The sequence below is a fragment of the Limanda limanda genome, chromosome 18 (genome assembly GCF_963576545.1).
Source record: "Limanda limanda chromosome 18, fLimLim1.1, whole genome shotgun sequence".
NCBI lineage: Eukaryota > Metazoa > Chordata > Actinopteri > Pleuronectiformes > Pleuronectidae > Limanda > Limanda limanda.
Genome location: NC_083653.1, coordinates 4,903,548 through 4,928,816, shown reverse-complemented (window position 1 = coordinate 4,928,816; position 25,269 = coordinate 4,903,548). Strand labels below are relative to the sequence as shown.

The 25,269-nt window shown below is 42.1% G+C and overlaps 1 protein-coding gene across 1 annotated transcript in view; it reads right to left on the bottom strand.

Moving 5' to 3' along the window:
* The window catches only part of LOC133024835 (ryanodine receptor 3-like), a 93,419-nt gene that overhangs the window by 67,248 nt on the left and 902 nt on the right, over window positions 1-25,269 (bottom strand). The window contains exons 2-4 of the mRNA XM_061091999.1: window positions 10,074-10,193; window positions 5,255-5,359; window positions 3,047-3,067 (exon numbers count right to left, since the gene is read on the bottom strand). Coding sequence (XP_060947982.1) covers window positions 3,047-3,067; window positions 5,255-5,359; window positions 10,074-10,193 — 246 coding nt within the window. The remainder of the gene's footprint in view (window positions 1-3,046; window positions 3,068-5,254; window positions 5,360-10,073; window positions 10,194-25,269) is intronic.

Sequence of the window (25,269 nt, the reverse complement as noted above, 5' to 3'; positions counted from 1 at the left end):
TCAACCTCTAGCAGCAGCAGAAGAAAAAAGAAAGGAAACCGTAACCTCGGATTTCCTGCTTGTTTTTGATTCATTTCAATTTGGATTCATGGTAAAAGGATAAAATAAAAATACAGCGTAATAGTCGGAAACCTGACACATTTTTCACATTCTCAAAATGCTATATCTTTATTATTGTCTCAATGGGCGATAAAGTTAATTTGGAGTTTCCAGTTTACCTGATTTCAAACTGAATTTAACCTTTTGACAGAAACAGCTGCAACAAAGCCCGAGACAAGAGACAAGGACGCTGCTAAACCAGCGTGCAGTGTTTGTCCATAAAGCAATAAATGGACGACATCCTATTTGTCGCACAGTTGTCGTGTTAATTTGTATGTTTGCTTGTCGGGTCACGTTCAAACTAACCGGAGCGGAATTCCCACTTGTCCCTTTAATTTGACCCCGAGCTAATTCTCTCTCCCAGATGGCGTCTGCATGAAAGGGAAACTGAGCGTTCAATCAAAAGAAAAATGGGAAGAGTATCCTGCAACAGCTGGGAGTGAGAGGGGGGGTGGGGTTCAGAGAGAGAGCCAGCCTGTATTTCAGGCCTGCGCTCCTGCTGACACATCACTGTCAGGAACTGTGACCTTTGGTTTGTTGCTCCTGTTCAGACTGAGCTCGGAGGTTGTGTTAATAAGAGAGACAGACAACCCTGGTGCAAGTGGGTCTTTGTGCAAATGTGTTAAGGAAGGAAAGTGTAAGTTGTGTTTCTGGATAATTCGTTTTAAATCCAACAGGCTCGTTAGTGGACATGTCCTGATTAGTCAGAGTTAGACACCGAAATGAATCGTGTGCCATGGGAGACATTTGGCTTTAAACGCCGTGTCAGCATTCCAGCTCACAGTGTGATGTCGGACATTAGAGAACGTTCAACAGAGTAAAGTCAATGAAATAGACTATGTTGCATTCAAATTAAAATGAGAATATCTAATACAGTTCCTTGTATCCACGAGTTGTTTATTGTAAGTACTTTTAAAAGTAGACCACCAGGGGGCAGGATATTTTGTCCCCATAATTGGGATTATTCAATAATGGTCGGAAGCTCCAAAGAGTGGCTAGTTTATGCTCACTTAGCAAACTAATACTGTTTCTGTTTTTAACTAATCCCAATATAAACAATCTGCAGTCTCGAAAGTGGCCATGAACATTAGTTACATTTAGAAATTAGTTACTAAGAAAAGTAACTCGAGTTACTTCTGTGTGTGTGCTTCAATTATTATATTCCTGTACACACAGATGTATTATTTATTATTTATTGGGATATTTAAGTGGTTCTGTTTGTTTAGATCAAACCTATTTCAGTTATAACTCAGATTTATGGTTTTAGGAGTTTTTTAAGGGGTTAAACAAAAGGTAGTTCCATTTATCACAACCTGTCCGAATTCATTCTTCTCCTCCCCTGTGGCCTCCACCTGATTTATTTTATTTACTTTATTTTTCCGTTAATAACTCAAGCATCATTGATATTGGCCAGTAAAAGTTTTGGTGGCTCGTGTTTTAATCACTTATCTAAACCAATCCTTTCCTTTTTGTGCCTGCTCTGCTGCACAGGAATCCGCGGTGTCGGCTGTGTCGCTGCCAGCTACATTACATCAAACCACGACCAGGTAACTCACCTAAATGTTCACTTCATCTTATACGGAACGGCCAGAGCGTGGAACGTAGAGCGCTAATCAGTTCCACATGGCCGTTAGGAAAAGATTTCGTACCGGAGACATTCGCTGCTAAGTACCATCTGATGTATTGACTCTCACGTACACAAGCTCGATGCCCTGGCTCTCAAATCATCTGGATAATGCTACAGAGCACATTGTCCTCATTCATGATGTGTGATAATTGCAGAGGCTTAAATACCGACCACAAAAATAAACATTGACGCGACAGATGGGAGTGTGTGTGTGATAGCATCCTCCAACAGCTCCGCTCAACGCTGTAGTGCACGTGTGGACACTTTGAAATCCAAACAAACTGATTTCAGGATATTTCCTCGTGTAACTGACCTGAAGATTCACGGATGTTAGAGACCAAACCCAGAGAAAACAGAGCAACACATCCAAACCACAAAGTGAGTTTTCTGCCAACGTGTGAGTTTTCCAGATCCCTTTGATTTAGAGTCAGTAGATGAGATACACAGTCAGAGCTCATTACTACCTTTGGTATAAGTGATGCTTTATGAGAATATCTGCAGACGGGTGACAAATTAAAGGAGAAACGAGTGGATCTTCTTCTTCTAACAGAGAATATCCAACATCACACTCATAGGTGACTCTGTTCTATTCAATAATCCCAGTTATATACATTTATTTATTAACCTGTGTGGAGGCAACTGCATCCATCAAGTTTCTCTTCATTTATTCATATATTTATCTTTTAATTTGTCACCTGAATGTGTGATTCTATGCTTTTTATTTTTTTTAAAGCACAAACATTTTAAGCTGTTTTCTAGGGCTTGTATTTTATCGTATTGAGAGCAAAAAAAAAAAAGAATCGTGAATAAGAAAAGCAGACACCCTCACTTGAAAGTGCTCGGACACTTGCACACAAAGTAGTCTTCAAAGAGGACAGGCAAAACATTTGACTTACTGTGCACAAGGGGACAGCACCAGTGGATGTCTATTTCAAGTTTGTCATAAGTTAAAGTGAGTAGAGAGAGAGATTGTGTCTCCAGAGAAGCTGAAGGGGAAGAGGAGATGTTGAGCTATTGTGAGGTTGGAAAACTTAATTTACTAATCTGAGGGAGTCTGACAGAAATAAATGTCTGTTAACCTCAATGGGCACAATATGCTGTGAGGGGGGAAATTTATTATATTATTAGAGTAATATCTCTCTCCAATGCAGTGCCTGTCATAAACACTAAAGTCTCTGAATGCAGCTTTTATGACAATCAAGAAATAGGCGTCGCTTCAAGTGAAAAGTGCCCGCATGTTAAAACCCTCCGTTGGGCGGTCAGTAGCACGTCCGTCATGCACACTGACAACATGATGGATGAGTGAACTGATGGACCTACCCACTTGTCATGGTCGGCACTCTAGCAACACACAAATAACAAACAAAGAGAACGTGTTATTGGGATGTATGTCAGGCAATTAAACACGTCTGACACGGCGACAATAGAGAGAAACGGGCCCTTTATGCTGCAGCAGGGAAGAGGAGGGTAATTTATGAACCTTGCTACCAGCGAGTTTGTATTCAGGCCAACATTGTGTTGTCCTGCCAAACGAGGCCGGCCAACAATGTTGCACCGTCGGGCACAAGACAAATCTGCTCCCAGGGCTAATAACAATGCAGGGCCTGATTCCCTCCAGTGGAGGGGACCCAAGCGGTTTACAAAATAAGACACTTAAAGAACCGTCTGTGCCAGAGGGCGATGTACAAGCGGTAGTCGGAGCAACTCGGCACAGCTCACGCTTTTGGGGTAATCCAGAATTCATGGTTGTTCCTTTTTTTGACTCAGTTCATCATTGTAACGCAGTGAGCTGGAGTTTCTCCTGTAGCTGCATCTGTACTGCACAGGGATTCAAGCGACTACAGCTTTGTCAACTCTGTTCCAAGGAATACCAGTGGTCTCTCTGAAGAATTCTTTAATAACTCTCAAAGTGAACACAGACCATGTGTATCCAAGAGGAACAGCGGTGAGTAAAAAACAACACTACTAAGAAGCGATTTGTTCTATGTGCCAGTTTGTACTTTTTCAAATTGAATCCCAGGGTTTATCTAAGAATCGAGCACTGTTTTCTCTTTGTTTATCCCAGAACATATGAGGAGGAAAGTGTTTAACATGTCTATTCACCTCTGTCTTAGGATCTATATGGTGTCGGGTGATGAGACCAAATGACACGTGAATTTACTCTGTGAGAGAACGGGAGCACGAGCGATTCTGAGCATCCGATCACGCTTTACAGAGCAGTCGTACGTGTCGTCTACCGGAGGCCTTGGTTCCTCGTCAGCGTGGCTCTACGGAGAATCTACCAGATCAAAGATTACTCACCTGCTCTAACAAACCAGCCACGTGAAGCTGGAGAGGAGCTGGAAGGAAGGGGCTCAAACTGTTAAGCACTAATCAAGAGAATGCAGGACGAAGAGCAGGGAGGCTGCAGATGAAAAGAGCTACTTGAAGATAATTTTCATTATCAGAGGCCTCTGATCTCAAGGCACTTGTTGCAGAGAATGAAAAAGAAACAGCTTCTACTTAGAATTCAATAACAGTTCCTGGTGTCCTGGGCATTGCAAGGTGTCTGCTTGCCCTGAATGCTGCTGCAATTAATGCAACAACATTATCACCCATCACAGAAATAGCATTTATATATTCATATGCTCACACCACATTAAACCAGATGTGAATTTCTGTGAATGGAGCGAAACTGTGGAATTCTCTGGATATTCATTTAAAATGTTGCTCAAATGTTCAATTTAAGAAAATGTGTTAAAGGATGTACTTATGATGGGTATTAATTAATTAATTTATGATAAGGTCACCTTTACAGTTATTTTAATGATAGGTGGAGGTACTGAAAAATATTAAAAGATTTTTCTTCTTCCTACTCCCATTTAATTCATGGAATGTGTGATAATATATTTTTTTGTATGTTTCGAGATTACACAGTTTAAATTTGTCTTGTCTGATACGACCTCAAACTGGGCAACTTCAAAATCTGTAAGTAAAAGCTCTTGTTTCTTACTTTAAGTGCCAAAAAAGCCTAACGAATAAAACATCAGCTATTTTAGTGTTTAAATGTAAACTTTCTGACTTGAAAATGCATCTGTTTTTACAGTTCCTTGGCTCTTTCATGTGTTCTTCCAATGTTCTCCTCTCCGCGCTGGAGGAGCATCTCACATGACCAAGAGGCAGCTGCTGGATCAGAGCCAGCAGGTACAGGCCAGTTACTGTGAGCAGCAGATTTTGACTCGTCTTCGATTCTTTCTGGCTCTCAAAAAAAATCCCTGAATATTTCCAGTCAGGTCAGTTTTCAGTTCTTGAGCTGAGAAGCCACGTTGTACTTCCTGTCTTGTGATTTTAAAGTTAACTCATCTTAGATCGAACATATAAAAATCATAGAAATAGATGGAACTTGTGCGCTGGATCTCAGATGTTTGGGCTACACTGTGTGTGTGTGTGTGTGTGTGTTTGTGTGTGCAAGTGTTTGAATGTGTGTGTGTGAACAAGACAGAGAGGTGGTGGGGGGGGTGTATCAGTGGGAGGGAGGCAGGTACTCACCCCTTCGCTGTTCGGCCCAGTCTTAGCCAGCATCTCCTGCAGGGCCCGCACTGACAGGGACTGCTCCAGCACAAAGTTACAAATACACAGGTCTGGAGGAACATGCTGCAGGACAGAGGGGGAGGAAGAGGAGGGAAGAAAGAAGGATGAAATGAAGGGAGCAGGGAGGGAACGGAGAGGGAGAGAAGTTAGAAGAGGCAATAACAAGCTGCTTTAAACAAAACCAAGCTCCTCTTCTTGATACAGAAACAATGTGACAGTTCCCTAATTGAAATTCTTTCTTTCCTCTTCTGCTACCTGATAAACAGTTTGTCTGTTTTCTCAGAGGAAAAATACCAAAGAGTATTTTCTCATGATTCTCACTGACTCTGTAAAACTGTACATATCAATTTTGATGGACCGTGACATGACACATAATGTTTCAAGTGTTACTCTTCCATAGCAAATGTTTGCAGGGATGTTTTTATCTCAATGCATCTTGAAGACATGAATAGACCTAATAACAACAGGGAGATGCAGCCCTGCTAAACTTGATTTATTGAAACGTACAAGCATCAACATTATATCTACGTTCTCAAATTGAATCAATATTTCCATAGCAGCAATTTGCTGTGGAATTAACTGCCTCAGGCCCTGATCCTGGGACCAGAGACCAAGTGAAATGATTAACCAGCCGGTGGCTCCACTAACCAATAATTAATCTGCCCGTGTTTTACTCCTCAGCAAACAGGCTGGTTTGGCTCTCTGCAGATTTCTCTTCCAATCGCAGCAAAGTGCTCATTTGTTAATCTTAAAAAAAACATTCAATACGTTTAATTATAATAAATGATTCAGTGACAACCAGGCACAGTGTAATTTTTCATTTGTCATCATTTGTGTTGCTAGAAAAAAGGCGAGATGACAAAATGCTTGTGAATAACGTTCAATTTAAAAACAATGCAGGAGCGAACCTTCACTAATTGACTCCGCTTGTCAGGGTGAGGAAAATTAATTTACTTCCTGTTGTGCTAGAGGGCACTGTTGATTAATATTACACCGCTGACATGTCAACAACAACGTGTAGACAAGTCTCTCACACCTTCATATCAGTTCAGATCCCTACGCTCATATCTTTACATCATCCTATTATTATTTAGTGTACATTCAATACTATTCATCATCACATTTCACAACACTTGACATGCATCACTATCCATCTCTCCCCAGCACAGAGGAGGAATGAGTTACGGTGCCGAGCGCCTGACTCTGCATCGGAGTGAGAGATGTGAGGAGAGGGCCGAGCCGCCGGGTGATAATGAGGATGGTGCTACTCTGTAACTCAACACATGCAGGGGAACCTTCAGCACCTCTACTGTGTCTGTCTGTGTGGGTGTGTCTCTCTGTCTTTACCAGCGACCACAAATCTAAATCTTGCTTAGACAAAACAGTATCACACAATATTTATGATAATACAACAAACACATTGATAATAGGCTAGGGACCCTAAAATCGAATGATCTCACCACAAAACTAGAGACTAACAGTTGAATATTTACTTTTGCCTCCAACTCGACGCGATGCAGCTCCACCTACGATGACATACGACCTTCTACGGGGATAATTTGCGACCTGCTGCTGCCGAGCTAACACCTCTTATGAATTATTTACTGGCAATTTTTCCCATTACCATACTTCTTATCGCATTGTGGAGGCACGCTGAACATTCGGGAATAAAGAAAATCCTCTTTGTGGTCAAATCGACCTTTAAGAAAGTCACATTTTTTCACTGGGATCTTGAGGCAATAGAATGATGTGAGCTGTAACATTTGGTAAAATGATGCTTCAATAGATCAAACTGTAATATCTAACTACCTGGATTGTGACATTATATGCAGGCTATTGAAAAGGAGATCAAATGATGTGAAACAAGGTGACGCCTCCATCTTCTCAAGGTTATCTACCAGTGAAGGATCAGAATGTATTTCTTACAATCAAAACAATTATATATAACTAGTTATGATAACGATGATATTAAGATTAGTTATGCAGAAAGATGTTTCACAATCTAATCTAATTAGTATATGTGCTCCTAACATCATATATGCAACAATGCAAACCTTCAATTTACAGTCTCTCTTAATTGGATCTAACGACTCCCTGTTAAACTCTGCTGTTATTTCTCTCGACCTCCGGCAGCGACGGCGAGCTTGATTAAGGTCCGAGGTGTCAGCACCTGAGAACAGGAAGCAGGCGACAAGCCCCCCCCCCTCGTGCCAGAACCCCGCTGTTCCCCCCCACACTCAGTCACATCTCACGCCCAAGGAGGCCCACAAGCACTACTGCACAAATTGAACATTCATCTGTAAAGATATATATTTAGATGTATATATTTTATTTTCTATTTTAAATTTTTGATATTCTATTTCATTGTTATTCTATTTTATTCTTTTTTATTCTATTTCATACTATTTCTATTTTTATTTTATTTTTTGAGGTTGAAATTACTAAGCATTGCTTAAAGAAAGCCTGTGACCCAAGCCTTTCATTGACAGTGACTACTTCAAGTTATCTCTGTTCATTTGACAATAAAAATCTTGAATCTTGAAGCACCAAGGTGAGAGGAAAGTGGTGCTGGTGACGGGCTGTCGGGGGGGGGGGGGCTCTGCGGGTTGTTGCCCCTTCCAGCTGAACAACACCTCCAGGTGAGTGAGCAATAACGCGCCCGCCCGTCCCCTAATCTTATTTACAGTCCCATCGCTCAGCGGCGGCCAAGTTAAATCAGGCTATACGTGATATGCACAGCTCGTAAAAAAACATGTGAACCTGGCAGAGGAGAGTTGTGATCACGTGATCGTCCCTCTGACATGTAAAGTGAGTGTGAAGCCAAAGTGAAATGGTGAGCACGTTAGCAGAATGCATATGTGCTGTGTTGTCTGTTGTCTGCATAACTCAGTGACCTCTCGTCAGTGAATCACCTCTGTAATGTCGCTGAAGCTATCGTGACTAATGATGCACATAATGATATAAAACAACTAGGGCTGGGCAAGTTAACTCGTTTTAATCGAGTTAACTCAAGTGATGAGTTAACTCGATTGTTTATCCGCCAATTATTTTCTTTTTTCCTGTTCTGCAGCAGTCAGCAACAGACTTTCACAAAATAAAAGCCTGACTTTCACAATAAAACAATAAATAATCAAACCTGAGTTAATGCGAGATAAAATAATTAATCGAGTTAACTCATCACTTGAGTTAACTCGATTGAAACGAGTTAACTTGCCCAGCCCTAAAAACAACTATGTTCCGGTTAAGAACTATATTCTCTAGAGCCAAAACGATCTGCATCATTTGAACGTCTTGTTTCTTGGAGACCACAGAGTCCCTCTTGTCAAAAGGAAGATTAATGAGACGTGTAACTCAGTTGCTCCACCGCCGAAAAACAGCGAATTCCCATCGTTCAGTCACATTGAGGAGCGCCACAGCCTCACTTCATGCATGGGGATTGTTCTTGTTGTTGTTTTGTGTCCGTCCGGGCTCCATAACCCTACACAGAGATGCACCGGTGCAGAAACGAGTGCAATCTCCCCAACTGACCCCATCAACACTGTCAGTTGTGTTTTTTTGGGATTGTGGCCAAGCTGGAAGCACCAGAGCCGGAACTGAGCCTGGATCACTGCAGCAGTGAGGGAGTGTTTTATCCTCTGCACCAACAAGACACTCATTTTTTGCGATTTTGCTTTTTAAAAAAATCCAATTAGCTGTAATTGACACCACAGAATCTGCACTTTTTTGAATCCATCCCATTATTTGACAGGACAGCTCGTCTCAGTACGAGTGGCTGGAAGGAGAAGGGGCTAAACAGATGGTTTCAGGGAAACACATTACAAGTGTCTCTTTGATTTACACTCTGTTATCAGGAGGAGACGTTGCCATAAGGAGCAGAACTGGACCACAGATTCTATTTGGATGCAGCGTTATTTTCTGAACCATATTTAACGATGCAAATGAGGTTGGATGTTAAATGTTGGAGGATCCAATTACTGGGAGAATTAATTAATTTTCAAGAGGAGACACAAACATAACACACACTTATAACCTTATACAGCTCAGACCTTTTTTATGTTTCCATACTTCAGTAGAATTAACATCATCCTTCAGATAAATTCAATTCCTCGACAACCAATCTATCTTTTATTAAAATGAAATGTCTGAATATTCATATCTGGGTCGGTTTCAAGATGTTGAATACGCTGCACTTGGTTAATTTTCAGGGACGTTTCATTTCTTGATTTCACCGTCTTATCAAAAGTAAAAATCTGCTTTCTTTAATCAACTGAGTAGTTCTACTAATTACAGAAAAAAAAACAAATAACTATTTGATTTTAAAACCCAAATTGGAAATATATTTTGAGTCATATACACAAACAGTTTAAGAATAAAGCTCATGGATACATAGTTTAAATCTTCAGGTTCAGTCACTTCTACTAACAATCGTACAAACAAATTGAACCAAACAGATCTAAATATTGATAGAATAATTAAACCAACAGTAAATTAATAGTTTTAAATAACATCCAATTGAAATCATCCTTTCAAATAAACACATTTCAAACGTGACGGGTGGTGAACTCATCCATCAGGGCTGTAAGGTTACAAAAACAAAAAACAAGACCAAAGTGATTTTCAGTTTAAAAGACATTGGTCAGCACCAGTTGTCAGAGGCAACCGTCTCCAGAGCTCTGCCCCTAAAGGTTAAAGGTCACACAGCCCGTCTCACGTCAAACTACCACTGACTTGTCATTTCTTCAGAGTACAGTAAACAACAGATGTGTGGCGTCCTCACCTTAGCTTCCGAAGTGGATTCCAGGTAACACAGACGGTTTCCGAGTCCCTCAGCGGCCAGGCAGAACTTGCAATGCTCCTTCTGGATGGTGGCCACACTCTGGAGCACCACCTCATCGTCCTGCCAGAGGAGACACCAGGATTAATGCCGAGCGTCATCAGCAGTGTGCAGAACAAACAAGAAAATCCATCTGGGCTCAAACATGTGGCTTCATAGACGTGCATTAAGGCTGACGCTGAAACTTAAAGCAGCATATAAGATTAATCCTGGAATTTATGGGGTGAAGCCTGATGGGGTATAACTCATATTGATTTATCATCATGAAGTGTAAATGTGCCGAGAGGAGTAAGATCCATCACAGCAGAAAGAAATAACAGTGTGATATGCAGGGTAACGTTGATCCTAAATATTTACATTTGTTTTTGGTTTGAAATCAGTCGTTTGGTTTAAGTTTGCAGGATTATGATAAAAACTACTCAATGAATTAACTGATATTTATGAATGTGTTCAATTTGGTGCTTATCCGAATTTTGATTTAGCATTAAATTTGGTTTTGAAAGGGGGCAGTTGGGCCTTGACAGAGGTTTGTGCTCTAGTAAGTGTGTCTAGTCTAGGTTTTGTCATGTATTGATAAATAAATTCAACCCTCAACCCAGGATAAGAAGATAGACAAGATATTAATTACACACATTGCGACCACGATGCTCTCACAGATGAATTGAAAATGAAAAGTGGTCACACGAGGAATTCCCTTGTTGTCAAATTAAATCTAGAGGCAAAAAGAAAATACAACCAAAACGACATAGATCAGCAGCGGTGAGTTGAGTGATATCATTTCTAAATCTGTTCCACAGGCTCTAGTGTCTCTGTGGGAGTCGAGGAAGAGCTGGATTCAATCAGTGCAACCAACAAATGAACATCTGTATCTGTCGGGATGGAGAGGGTCATCCTCGACTCGGCATCACACACACACAGATATCGATTTGTTTGTGTGTAGTGTGAGTGTGTGTGTGTGTTGTGCGCATGTCTCCTGCCAGCTCACGTCCCACACTAATCTGAGCTGATGGTTGCCATGGTGCTGGCTCCCACCTCCTTCACAGCAGTATTAATTCAATAGATTTAGAAACAGGCGGCACAGCACCCACAGACTCGGGGAGGCAGGATAACAAACCCTGACCACATTTCAAACAAATACTCAAAACCCCAAACATTTACTGTGATCGCGAAGCATGCGCCCCTGTGTGACGACAACAGATTAATCTGATTTTCCAGATTTTGTCTGTCGATGTTCCCCATTGATATTTTTTTCCGCATTAGAAAGCATTCACTAGAAGCTCTTGCACCCAACAAAGAACTCTGGGAATGTTTCTTTTATTTCAGGAGACGTCAAAGTTCAAACAGACACTGTGGGAGGACGGAAGTCGGTGTCTTTGTTTCAAAGCTTTTGAAGATGCTCCAGTTTGTGTTGCCATTGCATCACAAATTAGATCCACACTAAGGTTGTTACAACGAGGGAGGTCCACAGCAACACAGCACACGATTCAAAGTTTAAAAACTGGAACAAATGAAAATGTATGGTGTTTCTTAAAATCACTGACTCCTGTTATTTGAGTGCAAGAGAATTTTGTAGTTGATGTTATATGGCACTGGTTATATTAGCATTTCAGGTACACTAGTGACAGGTACACAAAAGTGAAAGGCAGGCTGTGTTGTTTTTACTAGGGCTGGGCAAGTTAACTCGTTTTAATCGAGTTAACTCAAGTGATGAGTTAACTCGATTAATTATTTTATCTCGCATTAACTCAGGTTTGATTATTTATTGTTTTATTGTGAAAGTCAGGCTTTTATTTTGTGAAAGTCTGTTGCTGACTGCTGCGGAACAGGAAAAAATAAAATAATTGGCGGAAAAACAACCATGGATAAGGGTACGGAGCTTTTACATGGCCATTTTCATTTTAAAGTTCTTCCAGACAGCGGAGTCGACAGAACCAAAGTAATTTGTAGCCACTGCCAAGGTGAATTTTCTTATCACCGGAGTAATTCCAGTCTAAAATATCACCTGAATGCAAAACACACATTTGAAACAGCGAGTGGAGTGAGGCTTCGGCAGACTACGTTAGACGCAGGGAGGAGTATACATTTTTCATAACGAAGAGGATAACATTAATGCCCTGGCAGTGGCATTGAGCTTTAATTTTGTATTTGCTTTGATAACATTGTTAATATTTACACTGAATATTTTATTTAACTGCTACTGTATTAAATGCTGATGTTAAAAGTGTTTGCACAACAAATGTTATGGCACTTTCGTTCATATGGCAGAACATTGAAAATAAAATTGCGTTATACACTACTTTTTAATTCATTATTGGATTTTGCGTATACAAATGCGATTAAGCGTGATTAATCAGGGAAATCATGCTATTAATCGCGATTAAAACTTTTAATCGTTGCCCAGCCCTAGTTTTTACTGTTGTGTGGATGGTAAAAACTTTATGGATAGTAGTGCAAGCAGGCGAGTGGGTCCACAGCTTCTCATTCATTATGAAACTGGGACAGGACAAATTAGATCATGGCGTCCAGTCACAGTCTAGAAGATTAATGAGAAACACTGGTTATATTGTATTTTACCCCAAGTAAACTGAATCTTTACGTCTAACAGATGAAGTCAAGATGTAATTAAACTCTTCCCTCAGAAAACGCTGCCTAACGAGAAAAACATCCAATTGATGAATAAACACACTGAGATTAAAGAAGCATTGAGTGATTTATCAAGCAGTTAATTGGTGCAGATGGTAATCAGAGCAGCTCCAATAAAAGGGTTCTTGAATATTTGGCTTAGATATTTTTGGTAAGTTTGTGTAGCAAGGCAATAAAAATCCCTGTTAATGGATAAAATAACACATAGAGAGGATACTGGGGCAGCTGAGCTGGCACATCAGTTCATACCAGCAGGGTTTTTAAATACCCCACAATGCAACTCTGGGCTTCGGGGGGTTGGGGGGGTGATTACTGATTACAGAAAGCATTAAAGTTGGCTCCAAATCCCAGCTGCAGCTTTTCCTGGTCGTTGTGTGATGGAGGAAACACAGCTCGTTGTTTCAGGCCGTACAGACGCACGGGGGGGAAACTCAATATGGCCACAGGACGACCGGAGACTTGTCACCTCTTTAAAAATCGAGTAAATACCCGCTCTTTATTTTCAGCTGTTTGGAATTCTGGTGGCTTTCTGAAACCAACAGGGCGTCGCATCCGTTACTTCACAGACATGCTGCGTCAGGCCGTGGATGTACACACCCGCCTCACGGCTAATGAGCGAGTCAATAAGTGATTATCAGTGCAAAACAAGGGGATTCAAGTGAAAAAAACCTCAGTGGGAATCTTCTAAAGCAGCAATTAAATCTAACTTGTGAGTTTAAACTGCTACAGTACAAGCTAGGTAACGATAAAACACCGTGTTCTGCAATAAACTCTCCTGATGGAAGTCATAAAGATCAGCATTTGTTCCTTTAAGTGGTGATATGTCAACTACACAACCATGTGGTGCTGTTGAATTACGTTGGGTTCCACTTACAGGTGTTTTTATGACTTTGTTCACCCTGTTTATATCAATATGAGCAAGATAATCATATAAATCAATGTCTGCACAGTGATTTACTTTTCCACCCCGTCACTTTGTTAATGCAACTTTAGAACCAGAAGTTGTCAGAGTTGCACCGAGGATCAAATCACATCATGGACCGGACGTCATCCAGTCATCTGAGGGCTGTGAGGCGAAGGGGGGGTGGGGGGGCAGGGGGGGGGGGGGGGGCGAACGGACGACGGTGCCAACATCGTCCTCAGTAAATAAATAAAGCCTCAGGAGACATCGTTCACGGGACAGTTTGATGTCCAGAGTGGACGCATAGTGGATTTATCTCATAAAGACCCAATCGCTGTGATCAAGTCTCAGAAACTAATGAAAGTGTTGTGCCCACCCGCGGCCAAGACCACTCTCCGTCGACCCCCTGCACCCCCGACTTGATCCCCGGCCAGAGAATCTGGTCAATCCGAGGCAAAGTGATCCTCGCGACAGCAGTGACACCATCTGCTCGACAGCTCAGGAGCAGCATCAGTACTATGTATAGGGCCCTGGCCCGGAGGAGGAGGAGGAGGAGGAGGAGGAGGAGGTAGGAGAGGGTTGGGTGGCTGCTTCACCCCCCCGTCCAAGTGGAGAGCGGCAACTTGACCTCTCCTGACCCGACCTGACCCCACCCATCCCCAGTACTCCACCCTCTGGATCCTGCAGAACCGACACTGCTTTGTCCCGACAAACAAAGAACGTTTCCCCAACACAGAGTTTACTGGAAACAACCACTGACACACAGCTGGGTGTAACACTGCCTCCCCAAACAACCCCCCCCCCCCCGGACCTCGCCCCTCTCTGGCTTTCCCCTTCTCGCCCCGGCTGCTTCCCTCGGGCAGCCGGCCTCCAGGCGTCCTAACGGACAGCGGCAGGTGCGTCGGTGTACGCGCCCGATGCAGCCGCCGGCAGAAACCCGAGAGCTCCCAGGGCTCCGGCGTGCCAAATAAACTCCCACAACTCACCCAGTGCCGCCACCAATGTGAACTTGAGAAAAGGTGAATCTGTTCAATCCCTCAGCGCTGCTATTTTGACACGCATGCCTTGCACATGCTCAGTGGGAATCGGGCGGGCGAGCGATGGGAAGGAACAGGGGTTAAAAACTGAAGGGAATAAAAGAAACTTGCAGCATGTTTGTCTCCTTGTTCACTCGGCCTCAGCGCGTCGTCTACATTGCTCCGACTGCTCAGGAGTCGTGTTTCCCATAAATGTCGGACAGGGTGCTAAGCACAGGTCGAGCTACGTGTTTTTGAGTGAAGCTTAGCTTAGCGAAGCAGATACAGTGTGGATGTGTGAGAAGTTTAACCTGATAAGCTGGACGAGGGCTGACACTGATCGGTCTATCACAGATATACAGATATTCAAAGCTCAGAGGAAGACAAAGGATTTTTTTTCCCCCCAGGATTGTTGAATAATTCACTTTTTTTAAGAATCTTTGTATTCTCAGGTGATCTGTCACAACATGAGCACCCGACGATTAATAATTAAGTTGTTACTCACAAAGTTTCAACCTAACGTTAGGCTTTTGAAGCCTTGTAGAGCCTGAGGAACAGTGACAGTGTGATTAAAAGGCAAAGGAGCAGCTGAAAACAGAGCAGTGACAGTGAGGAATAGTTCTCGAAGCTGAAACCGTAAACAACGGAGAGAGGCAGAGGAAAAACTGACTCGAAAGCATTTTGACTTCGAGCTTTATGGTCATACACTCAGATAAATAAATCGTATGTTAATATAGGTTCTAATGTTACGTTTTATTCTGTCGACAATCATTTGGAGGATTTGCTGTTGGCTGGGTAAAAAATAACATTGTCATCAACAGCAATAAAACATGAATCCAATATATATATATTGATGTAAGGCTTAAACATTCTGTAAGAACTGTGAGGATGCATTACCCATAAAAACGTGTGAGTACAGTCTATAATATACTTATGTACAAATATACCTGTCAAACTAAACCCTGTTATTAGACGCATGTGTAATCTTCATGTTAAGTACACAAGTTTAACTAGATGGTTTCATAGCTGCCGACGCCACATTGATCCATATTGTTTAGCGACAGAAACAAACAGTAATTACAGTCTAATGACTTCCATGAAAAGTTTGGAGTAAAGTTTGAAGTTCGTATCGTCTTTGTTTACTTCATAAATAATATGTTTTTCAATGCGCACAGTGACTAAGGAATATGTAGATTAACTGCAAATATCTTGGTGATGATTGTTTTGAGGAGCTGTCTCTGCTCTCAGTCTCTTGAATGTGACACCAGAGACAGTTAAAGACGTTACCTTGGGCTTTACACTGAGCTGCAACCGCTGCTTAAATAAGCAGTGGATTAACAGCTATTCTATGCTTGACATTATAAAGCATGAGTGAGCCGATCCAAAGATCAGTGCTTGTGGAGGCTGAAGCTTCCATTCTTCAGCGTAGTCAATCTCGTTATAAAGTTTAGCTCTAAAATTATCAGAATTGGTTGATAATTGATCGATTTGGCCATAAACTTGAACTCATGGTGGAAAAAAAACTTGTTAACCACCAGCGACTGAGAGCAGAACTCATGCAGATGGAGAGAAAAAGTCCATTCACTCCAAAAGTTGAAACCTTCACAACCCTCTCCTGCACAATAACACTTCATTATCTGCTCCGGTCGGTGTTTAAGCAGCATTAGCCGTTAGTGCCACTCAATAGCGTTTGGATCATAACTGATTAATGAGGCTTTTTAAATGAATGAGATTTAGATCAGCGCTGCCATTTAGCTCCAGAGAACCGAAACACACCGGGAAGTGAACACGGAGCCGCCTCAGCAGGGGAATGTTGATCCGAATCAATTATTCATTTACTGAAATTGCATAGGAACAAACACGCTGCACACTGCCCTCGAACACCTTGTTACAGACAATAACACGAGTGTGTGTTTTCCCTGAATGCCAACGAGGCACTTTACTGCTCCGATGGAACAACACAGAGGAGGGATGTTGTTCCGAGAGGGATGGAAAACCCACATCAGTGTGTTTCTCCCTCTCAGCCGTCAGCCCATCTGTTTCAGCAGTGCGTGTCTGCATGGTGTTCAGTGCACTTGCTAAATGTTCCGGCCTTGCTGTCATTATTTGCTCTCTCTCCTTCGAGGGTTGACAGGCGGCTCTTACTCTCTCACTTCCTGGACGTGGCCAAATTCGATTCGAGTTCAGTTTTTTCAGATTTAGATGTATTTAATAAAACTCCACAGATTCTGTTTCAATCGCTTGCTCAAGTAAAGACTCTCCTGTCACTACACCTGATATTCAACAAAGGTTTTGTTTTCATCTGTACATTTATCCAGTTAAGATCCCTTCAACATGACACTCACTTTCTGTGCAGAAACGTGATAAACATATATAATTGTGAGAGCATATCTGAGACGACATCATGGGTCAAAACGAATAATGCAATGCACACCTGAACGCTATATGAAAAAATTAAATAAGATACAATTTCCACAGTCAAGCAAGTTTCGCCCTGCGGTACACGGCCATGGATCACAGACTCCAGGATTTATATGGTGTTCCTGTAACAAATTGGATTTTCCAGGCCTCCTCGTTTGCATGCATATTGCTTCAGTGCGGCTTCAAATAATAAAAGGTCTCCGTGCATGCGAGGCCGAGGCGTCCACCTCCTGCAGAAGCTCTGAGCGCCTCTGGACAGGAGACGGAGCCGGAGCTGCTCTAATGTCCATCATCCTGTCTGATGAGACAGAGGCAAGATGTAGTGGGGTATGAAGAGAGGAGTGTGTGTGTGTGTGAGAGAGAGAGAGAGAGAGAGAGAGAGAGAGAGAGAGAGAGAGAGAGAGAGAGAATCAGACAGAAAGAGAAGTGCATCAAAAAGGTGAAGTGAAGACGTTCATCGGAGACAAACACCTTCTCCTCTCCTCTCAGCTCCTGACCTGAGCCAACAGTTATCTCACCCTCCATCCCACCGTGTCCACTTCTGATGCTCACCTGTGATTTCAGCTGTCGTGCTGCAAAAACTCCTCAGAAGACGTCAGTATGATAAATCAAGCACTTTCCCTTAGAATTCAAGACCTGACACAAGATCAATTCAACGAGCATGTCAGAGTTTTGCAACAACATCAGCAGCAGCCTGTGACGAGATAAACCTGCCTCGGCGAGGACTGACAATAGTTTCACGGATCCATCGGGCGACACGATGTCAGACGCAGCCGCTCGCAGCAAATAGAAAACGGTGTTTCGAGGATTTCAGTGGGTTTACTGAAAAACTAAAAGATGAGCAGGGTTATTAGCAGAATGACAAATAGAGTCGTGTTATCCTAAAGTAAAACATCCTTAAATCCAGTCTTGTCAGAAAATAATTTAAATGGGATCAGTCACTCAACCAAAACATGATTGTGGTTGTGGAAGTGATTGAGAGCTTGATCCTCGCCCATTACTACTAGGTGTTCTAGTAAAGTCACTTTGATGCTTTGCTCACCGAAGGTCTCTACATAATCTCAGGCTATAAGTTTTACTACGTATGGAATCACATCGTGAAAACTACATGACCGTGAAAAGTTTCGCTTGAAGTGATGAACCAACAGAGAATAATCACCAGACTCTGCTGCTCCCCTCGGAAAGTTCTAACTAATCATTTACCAAAAATCCTTATGATCCATCGTTACAATATATTGATCGGTGGCCAGGGAGCAAAAGAGCTCAGGTGACATTGTTATAACAGAGGCCACGATGAATACGTAAATAAAGTAAACAGGTAAATATGGGAGGAGTTTCAGACGGTGACCAAACGATCCTCCGGATGTATAAATCAAAAAACATGACCAGAGAGCCTGAAACCAACGGAGCCATGTTGGCATTAAATGAAAATGAACCAGGGTGACCTGAGGGACACTTAAAAGGCTGAGAGGCTCACTGTCTGCACCTTTTTTTGATTAATGAATGTAATTATTTCCGGTTGAGAGTCCACTCACGCTGCTGCTGCTGCTGAGATTCTACTTCTAACTGTGTCTGGACCTACACAGCAATACACTGCATCATGTCTCCTGCTGACACTAAATGTAGTTATTCTGATTGTATAATTCATCCTTTGTCAAGTTATTCATGTTCTTTACATTTGTGTGAGAGGTCGTATGAGTCAAGGCAAAATACTTCACAGTCATAACAGATAAACAAAAGTGTTTCCATATTAATAAGCAGTATTTTAGGAATGCACACTTACATAATGCAAACATGAGGCCAGACTGTCGCCGTGTCGGCCTGAAAGAGCCTTTTCCTACTCCTGTTCATAATTCATGTGTATTTCATAAGCTTTCAAACGCCAGTTCAAGGTCGAAGACGTATAATGACACAGAGATAAGATGGCGTTCTCTCTGGAAAGTGAAACAACACCGGATGCGGACGTTTCTCGCCACAGGCAGAAGCTGCAGAAAATATATGAAAACTTCTCATTCATGTTCCGTCAGCCCACAAACACAGATGATGAATTTGTCTCTGATTTAACCGAACAGAGTCAAACCCTTCGGATGCAAGTTATGAATGAAAAGCACTGAAGCCCAGATTGTGATATTAAATGTCACCGGACAAACCCTGCTGCCGTCACAGCTTGCTCAAATCAATACAGAGGAAATCCCTCCCCTTTCATTTAGATCAGGCTGAGGGGGGGGCACCTCTTCTCTCTCTCTCTCTCTCTCTCTCACTGAAGAGAGAAACTTTGCAAGGGCATCAACAAGTGTGATATAAGACCCCGGGATGATGACTCAGAGCTGGGATAGATTTTCCTCTCACAGAGAAATGACTAGTCCGCGGTGCTCCTTACTTTTGATTATTCTTGTCTGCACACAGTCGGTATCATTCAGATACATGAGCTCATAGTCCAACAATCAGAAAAAAATCCATTTGGTTTTGAATCATTCTCCCAGAGTTTAACTTCCCCAGCAGATTCCTCTCCTCAGACCTGTGATATAAATATAAAACTCTGCCAGAGACATGCAAAGCCACCAGGATTTCATCATGCACACTGGACATTATCACCAGTAAGTTTAGTGTCACTGGAGATCATCTTATGCGATGGAAGGGCCGAGAACATCTCGTAAACGAACTTGAGATTGTTTGTTAATTCCAAGGACAAGAATAAACTTTTAAGTTGAACTCTCAAGCCCCAGTGGAGAAGAAATCCTTCATTGCTCGGCCAGAAAGAAACTAAAAGTCTGATTAATAGCACAAGCTCAGGCTGACTCAGCTGTCCCGAAGATGGTGAGGCCGCTGCTGATTGGCCAAACGATTCGATGCAGTAGCCAATGAGAGCGGGCCGGATGCTGCATTTCCTTGTGAACCGGAACGTGGACGGCTACAAGACTTTTATTTCCTGCACCAGACAAACTTGTGCAATCAATGAATATAATGATGAATATAATGCAATATGGTCAAAAGCCCAAAACAGCAACTATGGACATTTGCAATATCTTTATTTTTCTCATACAATAGCAACTAATACTCATTAAATTCAGGTAACTACTGTGAACAACTCTGGCTCCAAATCCATGAAGGGATATGAACCCCTTCATTGCACAGTTGATTCATCTTGCAACCACGTCGCCCTTTCTGCGTTGGCACTTGATTGGCAGTAAATATTATTACAGCATAATTGAACGTTATGTTGCAGAAGACAGGATTGTGCACAGTGATAATACAGCTTATTATCTCACTGCGTTATTAGTGTAGGAGTGAACCAGCTTTCCACCAAGTGTCGTATTTCAATACACTCTTCCTCCTGACGATCACCTGACATCTGCAGAAACAAGTGAGCGACTCCTCTAGGAAAAAATCTTTGCGGTTAATATCAAATCAGGGACACTGACACTTGACTCCAAACATTTAGCCAATGTAATTTTTGGAACTTTACCAAACCTGTCATTATCACGACAATAATCAAACAATAAGCTTACACTCATCATCCCTCAGCACATGATTTAAGATCCTAACCAGGACTATGATATTTATAACGGCCTAATCCAATAAAGCAACTTTTGCAGCTTCCCCCAAAATATCCATTGGCCATGACTCAGCATCAAACCGTAACTGACCACCTAAATCTCTATGAAAAAAACCTTGCTCGTTTAATCTTTGTCCGTTTAGTGCAGCACTTCCAGTCTGACTGACAGTGTCCGTTACGTTGACATACTAAGCTTCACAAAATCCTCTACAAAACTTGGTGGTGTCAAGCATGCGATTTCCAAACGCTACTCTATCCCTATAAAAACGTTTATAGGGATACAGTTTAGGTTGAAAGAGTCATTGGGCTTGTGTTGCCCGGATTCATGCTCTGCCCCCGTGGTCGAGTGCCAGGGGGAGCAGGGCTGTATGTGCTGTGGAAGCATCATCTTTAAAAAGGCTAAATTTAAACCTCAAGAGTCCTCGCCTTGGAATGCAGAAGGCTTCCAGAACATAAACTCCAAATAAGCCCCGAGGAGCTACTGGAGGGAAGCAAGCGTCGAGCACCTGGTTTTAAAAGGTGCAACAGTGGCTCACCTGGACAATGGTGGTTCAAACTAATATATACTAATAACTAATATATAGTCAGGTATAAACACAATCTACAGTCTAAGATTAAAAACAACATATGGACCGTTAGTTTAACCCAACACAACTTCGTGCCTGTTGCTTCTGATCTTTTCGTTCTCGCACAGCTCAGGTGTCGTTCACATAGAGAAGTTTGACCACTCAAAAGTCTTCTTATGAGGGAATAAGTTATTATTATTATTATTAGCTACAGCTACCTAGCTAGATAATTGAGCTAACGTTAGTGGGATGATGCAATACTTAAAAAACTTACTCTCCAATGGATTTTACATATTGCTAAAAGACTTAAGTTGCCAGTTCCAGACAAAAATACTTGACCAATCTTCACCAATTAATAATCCAAGACTTTGACATATCAAAAACAGTGTTGTTTGCAGGGTAGAGCAAGTAAGCACCAGTATTATACATATTTAAAAAGTATAACCCTGTTGGACCAAGGCTTTTCAGATGAGGGCTTTGTTTGGCCATATAAGCGATACTGAAGTTATGCTCATGTGTTTTGAGTTGTGAAGAACTCTCCAAACCCTCCTGCTGTGTCGAGTTAAGCTAGCCCTGATTGGACATTGGCTTTTAGGGGAATAGGTTTAAAGCCGGGGTTGGTAATCCTGGAAATACAATGCACCCTACATCCCCTTCCATCGGCCAACTCGTCAAAGCTGAAAACTCCAAGAAGCCGTTATTTCCGTGACTCGCTCGCTAACTTCTGGTCTGCGTCTCTGCTTCAGCGGTGAATGTCTCTCCAGGTGAAGACTCGGGTCAAGGTGAGCACAAGCTGGCAGGTCGGTCATTTCATCCGGTCGTGTTTGTCACAGTCCTGTGAGGGCCGCAGACGACTTTCTGTATTGATGGCTATCGCTTCTTGAAGAGCATTTCAACTAATAGCCTGAGATGAAGTATTTCAGAAACAACCCACCAACACTACCTTTAAGGAAACTTTCATTTTCAGCCCAATCACGTTCTTCAATTTCAAATTACATCCACACAATCCAGTGTAATTTCAGATAAGAATGAACGTAACATTTCTTCTTTGTTGGAGCATAACATCATTATTTCACACAGCAACACAATTAGCAACAGCACCGTATAATATAGGGGACTGCACATCATCATATAATGACACTGCAATTAGGAATTCCCAGAATACTGCAGTTTGCAAACCGAGCAAATTACATTGCATATGTCTGGTGTTCCTGCATAAATTCCATCCAGAACAATGTTGTTTACATTTCCAGCGCCTACAAACCAAAACTGAATAAAAATAAAAACCAGCAGCATTTCCTTGGCTCAGATATAAAACACTATTTTGTGAGTGTTTCCAACTGGACTAAAGAATGATCGTAAACAAGCCCAATCTTCTGCAGACTATACACAACACTTATGAGCTTTCCAAGAAAGAGTCATCCTGAATCAGTGAGTAAAGAACTTAAATAAGTTGTACGTAGAAGTAAAGAGTTGATGATAAATGTTAAATCTCGGTACAAAGGAGAAGTTTCACTGTGGGACTCTGAAGTCACAGACAGGTCTGATGTCTTCACCTTGAAATCGAGGTGGAACATTTTCCTCCTCTCGGACGTTTTTCGTTGCCGTTTTCTTTGACAGATAAACTCTCATCGCTGCCAGGTTTCCCAACATTACACATCAACGGCGTCTGCACTGAAACCCAATCACAATCCCCCATCAGGGATATTGTATCGTATAGTCATCCCAGTGTCGTTTTGATTAGGAATACAGGAAACTCATATTCGATTTGTGACTCATTTAAAGGGACTCTTACCTTTGTTGCATTTTTACACTTTTTGTGGATAAGGTTAAATTGGTATTAATAAGGTAATGACACTCTAAAATGCAAGACAGACCCACCAGGAGTTAAAACAAACAATTATTTCACTCTCGTAATATTTAGTGAAAACTTCAACCAATAAAATTCTTCGGACCGAAGGACCTTATTGGCCGACAGACCTGTCTGTTTGCTGCATGGACGTGCAGGTTTTCCGTCTGCTTCTTGTGGCGCATTCGGGCCCGCGTCATCAAGGCATGTGAATGTAAATGTATATAACTTACCGAATCCATTGCTTTGGTAAACAAAAACTCACGTGCGTGCGCGGAGGCAGTATTGTAAGTCTGCTTGTAAATAAAGTTTCTTCAAAAAAACACCGCGGATGGGAACGAGGGGGTGGGGCATTGGAGGAAGTCGGGATGATTTGAATGTGCTGTAATTCTCAATGCAACAAAGGTAAGAGTCCCTTTAAATCCCACACCAGCTGAGAATTGACCTTTAACTACTAGCTCCCTTTCAAATACTCAAACATGTCCTCAAACATAACAAGAAAAGCAATCGCTGACAAAATCAACTCAACGGCTTTGACTCCGTCCTGGTGAAGAGACACGTGATCTGGACGCAGGCTTCCTCCATAATGTTCAACCCTTATAACATTGTGTTTTTCAATTAGCACCCGTATTTTAAGGCTTCCCGTGAAAGCGCGTCTCTCTCACCACTGAGGTTTGATAACAAGGCCCTGTGCATCTCAGGGGAAAGCCCCCCCCACTCACCACCACCACCACCACCTCCTCCCACCCTTCCATCCCAAATCGCTGTTGTCATCAGATAACCAGGATGCCAATGTGACAGTAGAATCTGAGAGGCGTGGGTCAGCATATCGCTGGCATCTCAAATAGTAGGAGCTGTTAAGTACAGGGTCCCGCCTGCCACCGCCGGCAGCAGCCACCCGAGACGCCTCGGAGGGTTTTACATATGGATTAACAACACTGTATATGTCAACATCTGAAGGCTGAGAGAGGCGACGTAGGCTGGACGTCGACAGGGAAACCAAAGCAAAGGAGAGCTGCACTGAATTCAATGTTACGAAGAAGGACCGTGACAGCATGTTTTGACATTTTAGCTCCACGTTGCATCAGTTCACTAAATGTATACGACTGAACCTTGGTTTCACTCGTCGTGAGAAGCAGCTCTACTCTAGCTCTGGGACTTTACCACAAGAAATGTAGGAGTCAGGGTTTTGAAGTTGTGAATCATAAGAGACTAAAATGTCCCTGTATTGGGACGAATAATGGATTATCTTATCTTAAAAGTTAACAAGTGTTGGCCTCTGTTGCTTTGATTGTGACCAATGTGTTTCTCACAAACCCTCTAACTTTATGGAAGTGTTATAATGATTTGCTGGAGTACCCCTTCGCCTAGTATATTTTTCTACAGTTCCAGGCAGCCTACTTGTTTCCATTCATTTCCATGTGTTATTAAAGTTTTAAGCACTCTTAGGTTTATTGACTTCATTACCTCCAGCACAAAGGTTATGGAATCACCCCTGTCTGTTTGGGTTTTCAGCTAAATTACACAAATACTACCCAAGTGGTTTCCACCCAACTTGGTGAAAATGATAAGAAATGGGTCAAGAAATAACTTCAGTAAATGTGAATGTATCCAGGAGTTTTTGGTCACTTTAAACATTCTGAAATTTCACCAATTTCCCATTGAATAGCTCATGGATCACGATAAAAAACTATATTAGGGGACTGATATCTATGAGTGTGTGCAAGTTGGTTTGGGTCCAAAGAAAAATCTGGAGCTTGCAGATTTAAATGTGGTTTCGTTAGGCCACTGCTGAGCCATGCTGGTGGTGTGTGCTCCAGCTTGAGTCTAGAACAAGTCATGGCCTCGATGCAACTTTGATTAAAAAGAAAGCAACTGTGATGGATTACACAGCTAAACCAAGTTCCACGTAGATCCTCATGCTGTATGAAAAAGGATAAATATGGTAAATCATTATTCCTCAATCACAGCAGCATTGTATCCAAAAGGGTGTAAGAGAGAAGTAAATGGCGAAACCAGTGATTTGGCTCTTTTCAGTAACAGGAAACCTCTTTTCATCCGGTAGCAGATTCCATCGAGCAAACACAAACAGCTGTGACATGGAGACAAGTTTAAATCTGCGGTGATTGGACGAAGCCGCCCACTGATCTCCAGGGGTCTTCGACAGGACTGAAGCCAATTAGACAG